Source organism: Nuphar pumila, chromosome 5 (assembly GCF_984573655.1).
Source record: "Nuphar pumila chromosome 5, dmNupPumi1.hap1.1, whole genome shotgun sequence".
In the NCBI taxonomy this organism is placed as follows: domain Eukaryota; kingdom Viridiplantae; phylum Streptophyta; class Magnoliopsida; order Nymphaeales; family Nymphaeaceae; genus Nuphar; species Nuphar pumila.
In genome coordinates, this window is record NC_143253.1 from 19,752,278 (window position 1) to 19,767,304 (window position 15,027).

Here is a 15,027-nt window from a genome sequence, read left to right on the forward strand (position 1 = left end):
ATGGGTGGGTTTTTATAAGGTTAAAAAATCAACAGTCCAAAATCTTTGAGTTTCTAAATATCATTTTTTTTTCGAAAACACATGATCCAGGTGTGAATTCCTTGTAAATCAACCATGTGAAACATATTTATAGAGTCAGATCTGCGAAAAAACACCAAAAGAGCAGAAAACCTCATTTATTACGTATCATTTAACACCTAACGTGTAAGCAGCTACCAAATTTCCTCTCTCTCTCTCTCTCTCTCTATATATATATATATATATATATATAGCGATTGGTAGTTGCTCACAAGATAGGTATGAAATGAACGTGTTTGTAAATTCATTTTTTTCATAGAAAACACATGATCCAGGCATGGATTCCTCGTAAATCAACCATGCCCAACACATTTATGAGGTCAGAACTGTAAAAAAAATACTCAAAGCACAGAAAAACCCATTTAACACGTATCATTTGGCATCTAACGTGTGAACAACCACCAATTTCTCTCTCTCTCTCTTTATATATATATATATATATATATATATATATATATATATATAGAGAGAGAGAGAGAGAGAGAGAGAGAGAGAGAGACGGTCTGAAGGGTGGGACTATTTCCTTGTTTACCACAAACATTTTACCATGAGGTGGGACGGTTTCTTTGTTTTACGACAAACTTTTTACTAGACGACAATAAAAAACCACAGTTCTTTGTTTAATCGCATGATGGGGCTATATAGTGTCTGATATATAAACACAAAAAGATCCAAACAAATTAAAAAATGGCATTCAACTTGTAACACTAGTCTTGTCATTTTTTAAATGTCAAAATACGATTTTCTCTCACTAATGCTTCTCATCCTTCTTTTAAAAGTAATATAAAAAAAAGAAATTCACATTTGAAACATAAAAAAAGAAGAATTTTTAGATTTAACATGTATTTACTTAATAAATTGTAAAAATAGGATTAAAATACAATCAATAAATTAAATTAAAAAATTATGAATTAAAATACAAGATTTCTAAAATCTAAAGCATACCAAAAAATAATTGGATTTAGTATCATTCAATCAATAAATTGTAAAAATAAAGATTAAAATTCAAAATCTCAAAAACCTAAAGCATACTAAAAAATCAGATTTAACATTATTCCCTCAATAAATTATAAAGTTAAGGATTAAAATACAAACCCCTTAAATTCTAAAGTATTTCCAAAAAAAATTGTATTTAGCATAATTCCCTCAATAAATTGCAACAATAGAGATTAAAATATAAAACTCCTAAATTTTAAAGTATAGCTGAAAAAAAAATGGATTTAGCATCATTCCCTCAATAAATGGCATCAATAGGGATTAAAATATAAAATCACTAAAATCTAAGTATACCAAAAAAATAAATTTAACACCGTTCGCTCAATAAATTGTAAAAACAAGAATTAAAATATAAAACCTTTAAAATCTAAAGCATATCCTAAAAAAGATAAGATTTAGCATCTTTCACTCAATAAATTACAAAAACAAGAATTAAATTTTATTTAACAGCATTCATTCAATAAATTACAAAAATATGAATTAAAATACAAAACCTTAAAAATTTAATGCATATAAAAAAAATCAAATTTAGCATCATTCACTCATAATTTACAAAAATAAGAATTAAAATAAAAACCCCTGTAATCTAAACATATCTAAAAACAATTCAAATTTAGCAAAAACCCTATCCTAAAATTAGATTTGGGTATGCTCTCTCCTTTAAGAGAGATTACCGGAGACTGTCGCTGGCAGGTGGCCAGCCAGAAGGAAGTCGTCTCATCGGAGACAACAAAAGGAGAGGAGGGGATGAGAGAAAAGAGAGTTGGGCTCTCGACTCTTTTTTTTTTTTTTTGAGTTGTGTCCGCCCCACGATGTTCCATGGGGAGGGGCGGAAAGTTGCAGGGTGACAAAACACCATCCGCGGGATGCCCACCAGCATCGTCCATGCTGACCAGTGTTTGTGTGGGTGTGTGATTGGCCCCCACACGGTGGACATCCCGCAGACTGTGTTTAAACTGCCCTAAGGAGTTCGGATCAGGTGCAATCACACGGTACAAAATTTGTGCATTAAGCACCCGCCTTCCGCCAGGCCTTGGGCCCACAACTGACAGGCTCTGTTCCGAAGATGGAGGGTGATCAAGTGCTTAATGCACCAATATTTGTGCAATCATATTGCACCTGATCTTTTTCACCCTGGCTCGTTTAGAAGGATGGTGCGAAGAGAAGTTTATATTTCTTTAATATTAAATATGTTTTTAGCAAATATAGAAATTTTAAAGCATATGAAACCCACTAATCAACTAAGCAAAATATTGACTACTATAAGTGAACGCGATTTGAGACGATAATAACCGGACATATTCACGTGTTTTTCCATGATCCAACTGTGCCAACCATGGTTCGGAAAACTGTGAAACTCTACGCTTAACAGAATACTGACCGTTACTTTTCCGTTATCAAGGGGTGAAAAACGAAAATATCTACTTCACCTCGTTATTTTGAGTTGAATTCATGCCGTTGTGGGACCCACAGCGACTGCCCGTTTCAATTCGTTCACACGATCCAAACATGAGGAAACGCTTAGGAAAAACAAAGGAAATCCATTTCGCGGAAAGACCGGGCGGGACGAGCTCTCTCCCTCTCTCTCTCTCTCTCTCTCTCTCTCTCTCTCTCTCTCAGAAGTATTCTCTCCCACAAATTCTATTTTTTCCTCATTTTTATTCATCCAGCAGAATTCGCGGCCTCCCTATCTATCCGATAGAAAATTCTAGGTAATTTTCGCTTTTTTCTTTTTTTTACTATTGTCTTTGATTTTCCATGGTTATGAGCATATTGATCTCTCTTTCACGTTATGGGTTGGTTTTCTCTTTCTTGGTTGAATCACGGTGAAATTGCAAAGGTTAGGTCAAGTTATGCACGCATTTACTTTTGATCTTGCGGAATTATTGTTGGGATTGCTTGTGTCTGTCGTTGAATGCTTTTCTTTCTATTGGTTTATGGACTTGAGTTCGTTTTTTTTTTCGACTTTTTCAGAATGGGTATTTGGTGAAACCCTGTTTTGGGTTTTTGGTGTTTCCGATTTTGGGTTAAGAACGTCTAATAGAGTGTCTTCTTGTTCTTGTTCTAGCTCATGATTATTGTATTATTGGTTTCTAGGAAGAGAAGCATGTCTTGGTTGGTGGAGTTATGTAAGGAATTGTGAATTTGGGAGGATGTTCATTTTGAAGAATATGTGAGTCATGGTTTTAGATAAAGCCTGGCATCTCTTGGAAGCCTTCTAATGTAGAAGCTTGTTGTGAATGATATCTCATTCCACAATCTATTGGTGGATAGAATTCTATGGGTTATAATTACTGGAAGCTTCTAAAACATTCGGAAGCTTGTTTGCTAGGAACCTCATTTCAAAGGCACTAAACTACGCATTTATTTTATGCTTGTGAGACTTTATGAGAAGCTTGCTTTCAGAGAATGTAAAGCATATTTTTTCTAATTGGAATGCACACTTCATGGTAGAAGAATTGCGCTTTCCTTTAAAAATTATGTTGTTACCGTAACACCTACATATATGATAGCTATCTTCGCAAAAAGGCTTGAAAGTTGCATCTAAGTAAAAGCACGTTTTATCTACTTTTAGGGTAAGTTTGGTTTGCTGGGCCACATTTGACTCAACTTTGATTTGGAGCCATATGAATCAGAATTACAAGAGGTCCTTTGGGATTTTGACTCTCATATAAATGAGAAAACAAAGGCAAATGAGAGTCGGTTTCTCATGGCTAACTTTCTGATGTTTAGTTAGATGTACCAATTCCAAAATGCTTTATGTTTCACACATTCAGCCATTTCTTAAGCATTTTCTTGTCACTTCATACCTTGTGCATTGTTTCTTGCACCCAATTTTAACTCTGGCCTAAGGGTAATCCCAAGCCCAGATTGGTTCATGACTGAGGTTGAAGGCCCATGGAACCAATTCAAGATGGTTGGTTGGTTCAATTTAGGGGTAGACATTGTTTGTATATACTTGACTTTGTTCAATTAGCAAAACTGAACACCAAGCCTTTGGCACTTGATCTCATGTGTTATTCACTTCCTCTCATATGCTGACTAGAATTTCCCACGTATATTATCACATGAAAGATGATCTGCTCCAAAAGCTAATAGTGCTTTAAAACTATTAGCTTGTTGTTTGTCAGTTAATTCTTATCGATAATTTCTTTAAATTTAATGACAAAAATAAAATTTGTTCACTAAGTATGTCAAAGTGATTTCATTGTCTGGTGTTGAAGGACAATTGTGGTTTGGTTCACTCTTCAAGTGATGGTTTTCTCCTCAATGGGATTTGAGTCAAGATCCCTCAGTTAAGATACTGATACTCTAACAAGTCTAGCTGTAGTGCTGTACTGTCAACATTATTTGTGCATTCGATACTTTTAAACAATGTTAACAATCTTATGAATCGGCTGATTTAGATCAAATTGTCCCTTTGCCGAAGCGATGCTGGGGTTGATTCCACTCCCTTTAAAAATGACCATTTTTTTTGCCAAATCGGGCAAATTCTGCCCTAAATCGATTCACTAAAATAGTTTAAAAAAATTTATTGATAAAAAGTTTTTGAGAAACTGATTCACTTAGTGAACTGATTTTAACAACATTGCTTTTGAGAACCTATTTATAATTAGACCTATTTTGAGAATGCGAAAGTTTTAAAAGCTTAGACTTGAGCATCATCATTTGTATGCTCTCTTACACTCAAGATGTCAGGTAGAGGCAAACAACAGGGTGTTAACACACATAATAGAAAAAATTACAACAAAAAGGGATTGGTAGGAGGAAATGGTGTTTGTGTTGTTAGCCTATATGACATCGTTAGGCACCTAATAATTGAAATTTCTTTTTCTTGGATCTCTTGGTGTATTATTCATAAGTTGTTCTCTTCTGAAGATATGTAGGACTATCACTTTTCTCGTTGTGATCAGAAAAGTGTAATGATGATCTGAGGTAGGTGATAGTCTTGCATATTTGTTTAAGTTGCAAGGTGCACACTTATGTAGTGAAAGATGGTCCTGGCTAAGAAGGCTAGCTGATTATTGGTGATTTGACTGATCTCTGAAGGGATACATGACAAACCTTGGAGGGCCACAAATTTATGTTATACTACTACTGCGTTAGATGAAGATTTCAGTAAGAGGACTCTCTTGTGGCCAAGCCTAGTGAAGAACGTAAGGACATGACAGCTGTACTATGTTATTTCATCTTTTGCTTATCAATGTGCTGGTTTTAGTCCTTGGAAATAGCCGAACTGAATAATATTTGCATTCAGTAATACTGGCTTATTTTCCCAATTATCTTTGGGCAGTGTATGCTTTATTTTTTATGGGAGCTGTGAAAACTTTTCTGTACACCAAGAAGCTTCAGCAATGGAGGAACAACCCACATGTGACCCCAAACTTTCTCCCATAACAGAGAAGAGTTGTCTCCATAAATTTTATTTATTTATGAGTAACCCTAAAAGGGGTAAGTTGCAAAATGGATATACATAACAAGATATTACTATTATGCATCTTCAGCAATGGAGGAACAACCAACACGTGACCCCAGACTTTCTCCCATAACAGAGAAGAGTTGCCTCCATAAATTTTATTTATTTATGTGTAACCCTAAAAGGGTAAGCTGTAAAAAGGATATACATTGAAATGAAATGGGGATCTTCGAAACACGAGCTTTGATTAACAAGAGCAAGTGTCAAGAATGACACTAAAGCATAACCCTTAAAAAGGGTATAACTGGAAACAAAATAAAAATAAAAATGTATTCTTTATTGATATGAAAAACCAATTGCTTAAGAAGCATTGGAGTGAAATACAAGAGGGGCTGCACCCCTTTATATACACAGCTGAAAGAGGACTCAATAGAGCTGTTGGGCACAGTCCAACAGCTCTATTAAGAGCTGTTGGACTGTGTCAGTCCAAGAGCTCTATTGCTAGTCAAGTCTGGACAGGACTTGACTAGCAACAGTCATTCTAGTTCAAACTGAACTAGATGACATAAAGACAAAAAATAAAAATAAAGAAAAAAAAATACAGAAAAGAAAGAAATTAAAAATGTATTTATATATATAATAATATAATATTATTATATATACATATATGTACAGTTTTACATTTTAACACTCCCCCTCAAACTTACGGTACAATGAGCGAAAGTTTGTCTAAGAGAAAGTGAAATCGGGGAGCAGCGAGAGGCTTTGTAAAGAGGTCTGCTAACTGATATTCTGAAGTGACATATGGCAGATCAATTATCCCGTGTAGATATTCCTCTCTGACGTAGTGACAATCCATTTCGATGTGTTTGGTGCGTTCGTGGAATGTTCTGTTACTGGCAATGTAGATCGCACTTTTGTTGTCACAACACATTTGTGAAGCCTTTGTTGCTTCAACTCCCATGTCCGCAAGCAGTCGTCGGAGCCAAACTACTTCCATGGTCGTGGTTGCCATGGCTCTGTATTCAGCTTCGGTGGATGAGAGAGATACCTTATGCTGCTTTTTACACCTCCACGAGATTAATGATTCCCCTAAAAAGACACAAAAGCCAGTGGTTGAGTGTCTGTTATTGGGATCACCTCCCCAATCAGCATCAGTATATGCAATTAAATCAAGAGAAGAGGAGGAAGATAAGAAAAGTCCTCGTGAAAGAGAGGACTTGATGTATCTGATAATACGCATGACTGCTCCCATATGAACAGAAGTAGGAGCATGTTGAAATTGACTTGCTGTATGAACAGCATGTGCTATATCTGGTCTGGTAATGGATAGATAGGAAAGTGCCCCGACAAGCTGTCTGTAAGGAGTAGGGTCTGCAAGAAGTTCTCCATCATTAATCTTCATTTTAACATTAACAACTTCTGGAGTGTCAACTTTCTTATCATCAGTAATACCAGACCTGAAAACAATATCAAAAGCAAATTTAGTCTGAGATAATAAATATCCTCTAGGAGAATAAGCAACTTCAATGCCTAAAAAATATCTCAACAAGCCCAAATTAGTCATTTCAAAATGAGATTTAAGAAGTGTTTTGATTGTTTCAACTCCCTGTTTATCGCTTCCGGTGATGATCATATCATCCACATAGAGAAGAAGCACAATGATCCCTGCATCAGAATTCTTAATAAACAAAGCAGTGTCAGTTAAACAGAATTGAAAACCAATATCAATCATAACACGACTAAACCTATCATACAAAGCTTTTGGTGCTTGTTTAAGTCCATAAAGAGCTTTTTCTAAGCGAAGGACTTTACCCTTAGGAATACTTAGACCAGGAGGGGGTTCCATATATACTTCTTCAACTAGCTTTCCATTTAAAAAAGCATTTTTGACATCCATTTGAAAAATAGACCATTTTTTGATAGAAGCTAAGGCAATTAAGGTTCGGACAGTAGTCATACGAGCCACCGGAGCAAAGGTTTCTTCATAATCAATCCCATATTCTTGGGCATAACCTTTGGCTACTAAACGGGCTTTATATCTTTCAAGAGTACCATCACTCTTGGTTTTAATTTTATAAACCCATCGACATCCTATAGTTTTCTTCCCTGGAGGAAGATCTTGAATATTCCATGTAGAAGCCTTTTCAAGTGCATCTAATTCAACTTTCATGGCTTCTATCCATTTGATATCATTTTTTGCTTGAAAATATGTGGATGGTTCTTCATATGAGTGAATTAATGCAATAACTGCCCTATATGTGGGTGAGAAAGACTCGTATGATACAAACTTTTCTGGAGGCCTCGAGATTCGGGATGATTGTCTAGTTGGAATGTTAGAATATTTCTCAAGTGCACATGGAGTATTAGACTCTTGTCGCCTGGAATATTGAATACTAGTATCTCTATGAACTTCTTCATTTTCAACATTAAGATCAATAATTCTTGGATCATCATCAAAGTTACAATCAAGGTCATATTCATCAGATGTTGATGTTAGATCTAGCAAAAAGGAGTACTCAGTGACGTCTTTTAATTTTCTAAAATCAAAGAAGCTCTCTTTTTCAAGAAAGGAAACATTTCTAGACACATATAGTTTATTATTTTTGAAGTCAAAACATCTATAACCTTTCTGGTTTTCAGCATATCCTAAAAAGGCACAGGGAATCGCACGAGGGGAAAGTTTATCATTTTTGTCAGTAAATATGAAACATTTGCACCCAAATATTCTTAATCTAGAGTAGTCTGGAGAAATGTTCATAAGTTTTTCAATGGGAGTGATATTTTGTAACAAAGAAGATGGCATCCTATTAATGAGATAGGTGGCAGTTAAGGCAGCTTCTGCCCAAAAGTCTTTAGGGACTTGATTTGCTATTAATAAAGTTCTAGTGGTTTCTATAATATGGCGATGTTTTCGTTCTGCCAGTCCATTTTGTTGAGGTGTATAAGGACAAGATCTTTGATGTGTGATGCCATGCAATTTAAGATAATTTTGAAAATCTGTGGATAAAAACTCTCCCCCTGAATCTGTGCGAAAAATAGTAATATCATTTTGAAATTTGTTTTTAACCATATTATGAAAAGTTTGAAAGTATGAAAATACTTCAGACTTATGTTTGAGAAAGTACATCCACGTATGTCGGGAGAAATCATCGACAAAAATAACATAGTAAACAAATCCTCCTTTAGAAATTACTGGTGCAGGACCCCAAACATCCGAGTGTATTAATTCAAGTGGTCTTGAAGAGAAAAAGGTTCTGTTCTGAAATGGTAATCTTTTCATTTTGCCGAGAATACAATCTTTACAATCAAATGATTCAGAGTTACAAAATTTTCCTAGATTTGGAAAATGTTGGATTTTGGCTATATGTGGGTGACCAAGTCTCTTATGCCACAGTTCCAACTCTATTTTTTGAATATTATAACAAAAAGCTTTCTTCGGCATTTCCAAAAAATCCATGTAATAGAGTCCTCCTTCTCTATGGCCTTCCCCAATCAGCTTGCCTGACTGGCGATCCTGTACCCAACAACCATGAGAAGAAAAAGAAATATTACACCCATAATCAGAAATTTGAGATACAGATAAAAGATTTAAATTTAATTTGAGAACATGTCTAATTTCTGGAATAAAAAATTTTTTTGTTTTATAAATTTTTTCAAAATCTCCTATTCCTTCTATTTCAAGAGAAGTCCCATCAGCAGTAAAGACCTTTGACACACTTGTTTTATTTTTAACACATTTGGATAGACTTTGATTATTTAGGGTCATATGAAAAGATGCACCAGAGTCAAGAAGCCAAGAAATTTTACCTAAATCAGAAAAAGATGAGGCTGCTGCGCCGGTTGAAGCTTCAGATGAGGAAGAGGCACCTTTGATGAGAGGCTGAAGGATCTCCATTAGTTGGGCCAGGGAAACTGGTGCATCCTGATCTTTAGGCTCCGATCCAGCAATTGCAGCTCTTTTTTCTCTCAGCTCCTTAAGTTTGGGACATTGTGGCCTGTAGTGTCCCGGTTCATGACAGTGATGACAAATAACTTTCTTCTTATCATAGTCACCATTTTGTCGGTTAAAGTGAGGAGGCCTATATGATCGAACATGATTCCCTGGTCTAGACACGGCTAAAACGGAATCATCTTCAATTTTTAAAGAACCTTTCCGGAGACGATTTTCTTCCATTGTTAACTCTTCAATAGTTTCAACAATAGAAGGAATTTTTCCCCGGTGAAGTAGGGCCGATTTAGTGGTTTCAAATTCCGGCCTTAATCCAGTGATAAACTGGTAAAAATGTTCAACATCGAGTTGTTTCTGACGAAGCTCGATGTCTTCGGCACAATGCCACTTTGGTTCTAAAAGGGAAAGTTCTTCCCAAAGTTCGGACAACCCATTGTAATATTCACGAATAGTTTTGTCTCCTTGTGTCATCATTCGAACTTTTTCTTGGAGGTTGCACACGTGTGCAATATCTTTAAGGGAATACATATTCTTAAGGTATTCCCATGCCTTATCGGCATGATCAAATTTGGCAAGACTTGAGCATTTTTTAATGTCAACGCTATTGATAAGCCATGACATTATCTTCGCATGAGATATTCTCCATTCTTTCCATTTCTTCTCGTATGAGGCAATAGCCTTGATTTTCTCTTCTTCCGATAGAGGGACGTCTTTATCTCCCTCCTTTTTAGTAAGAGATAGCTTAGGTTCCGAATCGGAACCATCCACAATCCCCCATAAGCCTTTTCCCCATATATGGTGCTTCATGATTGAAGCCCATGTTACATAGTTCGTATCGCTTAGTTTCATAGGCATGATGGTGACTTTATCATTGTCATCCATCGATTACAAGGAGAGAAATAATAGGGATAGAAGAGAAACAAGAAGGAAAATGAGAAAGAAAGAAAAAAAAAACAATACAACAAGATGTGAAATCTTCTCCAATGAAGTGATAAAACACTTCTCTTCAAGTGGCGAACACTTTTGCAAACGGGCACGGAAACCGAGGCAGCTTTTCCTCAAGATTTAGTACTTCCGCGGCTCTGATACCATGAAATGAAATGGGGATCTTCGAAACACGAGCTTTGATTAACAAGAGCAAGTGTCAAGAATGACACTAAAGCATAACCCTTAAAAAGGGTATAACTGGAAACAAAATAAAAATAAAAATGTATTCTTTATTGATATGAAAAACCAATTGCTTAAGAAGCATTGGAGTGAAATACAAGAGGGGCTGCACCCCTTTATATACACAGCTGAAAGAGGACTCAATAGAGCTGTTGGGCACAGTCCAACAGCTCTATTGCTAGTCAAGTCTGGACAGGACTTGACTAGCAACAGTCATTCTAGTTCAAACTGAACTAGATGACATAAAGACAAAAAATAAAAATAAAGGAAAAAAAATACAGAAAAGAAAGAAATTAAAAATGTATTTATATATATATATATATAATAATATAATATTATTATATATACATATATGTACAGTTTTACATTTTAACATACATAACAAGATATTACAATTGTGCATAAGTTACAATGCAAAAGAAACAATACACCATAAATAACAAGTAAACATTGACATTTACTCGAGACTGAAATGCTATTACTGCCCTGTTGTGATTGGGTGTTTATGAACATACCCCTTATGTGACTTCTCAACATACTCTCAAGTTCTACATCGTTCTTGAACATATATGACTAGTTCTTCAAAAAGTGATGACATGTGCTTGAAATCCCTTTTGTAATATCTACAACTCAAATTTTGAACTAGAAAACATGGCTTAAGTGTCCCTTGACTTGATCTTTCTCTAACAAAATTATGATCAATATGAAAATGTATAGATTTATCATGCAAAACTGGATTGTGCACAAGAGTAAAACACTTCTATTGTCACAAAAAGTAGGGGAACTGCCCATCTTCATAGCCAAAAGTCATTAGGCTCCTTATTCATATCATCTCAGATATAATGTCTGCCAATGCCTTATACTCAATCTTAATATTTCTGTTTTCTACTCTTCTACAAAATCAGGTTCCATCCAAGAAACAGACGATACACTGACACTGACCTTCTGCAAGTGGGATTTCCAGTCCAATCAGCATCAAGATCCCAAATGACAGACAATATAGCATAACTACTTGGATAATTTTTATATGTTCTATAGTGCTAATCCTTTTGAGAGCCTCCACATAGACAATAGTAGGTGCATTCATGAACTAACAAACCTAATTAACTGCATAAGATATGTTTGGCCTTGATGGTCAAGTAATGCAATGCTCCTGATGCTTAGATACCTCTCTGGATCCTTTAGGGGCTTATCATCCTCCTTTGGAAGTCTTTTATTCATGCTGCAAGGGATGTCCATTTTTTGAACCGACCCTATAATATATTTTTGAAACATCTGACTTATTTTCATTTACCTTTTTGTTAGTGTCTAGAAAATATTGAAGCTCTCCTAAATCTTTCATTAGGAGTTTCTCCTTCAAGAACCTTTCAATCCAGATACTGAACTTGTTATTACGATATTATCCACATACAAGAGCACAAGTACCACTCCTTTTTCACTTTTATCTATAAATAATGAATGATCCATTGCAGTTCTTACAAAGCCTTTCAACTTTAGTGCAATATAAAAGCTCTTGCTTTCACAATACACCAGTATCATGCTTATGATTTTACTGCTACCCTGCTCAGATCGAAACATCTGATAGATGATTCATTCTGAAGATGATGTATGAAAGAAAAAAAAATCCTATTTTTTCTTATTTTCATGAAATGACATTTCTGAGGGATGAATATGTGTTAATATTATTTAGATCAAGGAAATAAATGTGGTCTTATGTGACACACTGCTATCAGAACTGAATTTTGCCTTATTGAATTTCAAAGTGATACTATTGCTGAGAGCAATCAAGACTCTCTTATGAAAGTGGAGGCCTGCCATATTCCTGGATGAGAACTTCTTGTCAAATATATGAAAAGTGAAATGTCCTCAGAATGCAAAGAATCTTTCATTGTGATGTGAATTCAAGGCATCCTTTTGTGTCACATTCGAACCTTAATCGAACTGGAAAAAGGTAGAAGTTGTTGCCCAGGGCACCTTTGAAATCCTGAATAAATAAATTGATTTTCATGATGAACCCTTCAGCCATAAATGTAATGCTTGTTCATATCATCATTTCTGGTCGTCTTGCTAATTTGGTTATTGTTATGATTATTCTCCTTTGTCATTGTTTTGGTTGTAGATGGGAGTTGATACCTCAACATATACAGTGGATGATGCACTTTTGGTTCTGGGTTTTGGAAAGTTCCAAATGCTTATGCTTGCTTATGCTGGAATGGGATGGGTGGCAGAAGCAATGGAAGTGATGCTTCTTTCTTTTGTAGGTCCAGCTGTTCAGTTAGAATGGGGGTTGTCTTCTCACCAAGAGAGCATGATCACCAGTATTGTTTTTGCTGGAATGCTAGTTGGATCATATTCTTGGGGGATAATTTCTGACAACTATGGAAGAAGGCAATAGCTCAGTCTTGAGATCTTTAACTTTTGTAACTGATTAGCTGTTTTCATTGATTATTTCTTTCTTGATTGCTGGTTCTGGTTATTCAACTAATATTATTGTTCTACAAATCATTGCCTGATTGGAAGAATAAAATTAGACAAAGTATGCAGTTTGACAGCTAAACATCCTGAAATCTCTATGAGTTACTAAACCATTTTTAATTTATATTTCATAATCTATTTATCTGTATTAATTTGTCATTGAATTGATATGGGTTTTCTCTTTTTAAGCATTTCTTTTGATTTGGTGATGAGGGATAAACTCCAACATATATTAATGAACTTTTGACACACACATTTATGTGAAAAATAAGTGGGTGCAGACCGCATACTTGAACGAATACACAGATTACCCTCCATGGTTACAATTCTAACATGTGAGAATTTGAACATTTCACTACAAATAAAGTCATTGGCCAAAGAACATGCTGCTCTTGGTCCTTGTTCTCTCGCTAGTAAGGGGCAGTAACCCGTTAACTTTATAATAAAACCCTGATAGGTTAATTTACCAAAGGGTATGAAGATTACAATGGAAACAAGAAAGAATACCACTATAATTACAAGACAATGACGAATACATAATTAAGGTACCAAAACAGTCAAACAGTGTGATACTGTCACAAAACAAGCAGAAATACAATGATAAACTCACTAAGGGGTAAACAAGAAACAATAGAGAGTGAACAAGCACTAGTCCACCAAGGGACAATACAACAACCAAGTGAGAACAATTACAAAAGCACAATAAGTGCACACAAGAGCCACTATGGGCATATAACACACACAAGCTGCTAAGGGCTCACACAACACATCAAAAATATATAAATTCACTATGAAAATGCTTAGAAAGCATTGAGATTACAAGGGGTAAAATGATTGAAATACCCCTGATGGGTATTTTAGTTTACATAGAACATAAATAAATATATATTATGTACATCGACATATAATTTAATACTTTCCCTCAAACTTATGGTGTGATCGCCGAAAGTTTGCCAAGAAGAGATAAAAACTGAGGTGAAGGCTGTTAGAAATCTAAAGAAAGAGCAAGAAAGGTTAGGGTTAGAGGAGGCTCAACAAAATGGAGAGAACAAAAGTTCTTCTATTCAACATCGTGAATGAGGAACCTATACACATAGAGGGTCGACCCCCTTTAGTACAACATAAAGGAAAGAGTCTAAAATGATTAGTATGACCCCTTCTTTATAGGGTATGTTCATACTAACTTATATAAAGCTACTTTACATAACACTATGCTTCACTATAGTACATAGACTTTCAATACTCCCCTTCAAACTTGGAAGGATGTAAAGGAATTATTCCAAGTTTGGAAAAAAAAGAACTGAAACACAAAGAAGAAAGATTTTTTGTAAACACATGCTTTTGATTCTTTGAGTTGACATGCTCCAAAGCTATAATCCCATCTTCATAAGCTCTTCATGTATAATGGCAATCTATTTCAATGTACTTAGTGCGGTCATGAAACTCTGGATTCTTTGCAATATGAATAACACTCATATTGTCACAATATAGCTAAGTTTTCTTTTCACATGGAATTCTTAATTCCCTTAATAGCCATTGAATCCAAATAATCTCGGCCACAACTGGAGCCATCGCTATGAATTTTGCTTCTTCTATGGACAAGGTCAACCTTTGTTGTTTCTTGCTCTTTCACGAGATCAGGGAGCTTTCAAGAAAAATACAAAACTCTATAGTGAAAAGATGATCCCTAGTAGAGCCTTTAAAATCAACATCACAAAAAGCTCTCTTGGCTAGACGAAGACGAGAAAAACATACCATAGTGCATAGAATCTCTAACATATCTGATGATCCTGAGTATTGTTGCCAAGTGAACTGATTATTAAGGACTCATAGATTGACTTACTACATGAATTACGTGAGTTATATTTGGTCTGAATATAGTCAAATATATAAGTCTCCCAACTAACTGCCTGTATATTATAGGATCCTCTAGATCAACACC

General features: G+C 35.3%; 1 protein-coding gene across 2 annotated transcripts in view; it reads left to right on the plus strand.

Moving 5' to 3' along the window:
- The first annotated feature begins 2,667 nt into the window (after positions 1–2,667).
- NIAP (Major facilitator superfamily protein) overlaps positions 2,668–15,027 on the plus strand; it is a 29,815-nt gene continuing 17,455 nt past the window's right edge. Inside the window, exons 1-2 of one of the 2 annotated variants that reach the window (XM_090005762.1) lie at positions 2,668–2,786; positions 12,730–12,998. In XM_090005762.1, the coding sequence (XP_089861888.1) occupies positions 12,730–12,998 (269 nt within the window). In that variant the 5' untranslated portion in view covers positions 2,668–2,786. Of the gene's footprint in view, positions 2,787–5,154; positions 5,232–12,729; positions 12,999–15,027 lie in introns of those variants that run through there. The other variant, XM_090005763.1, reaches the window with a different exon arrangement.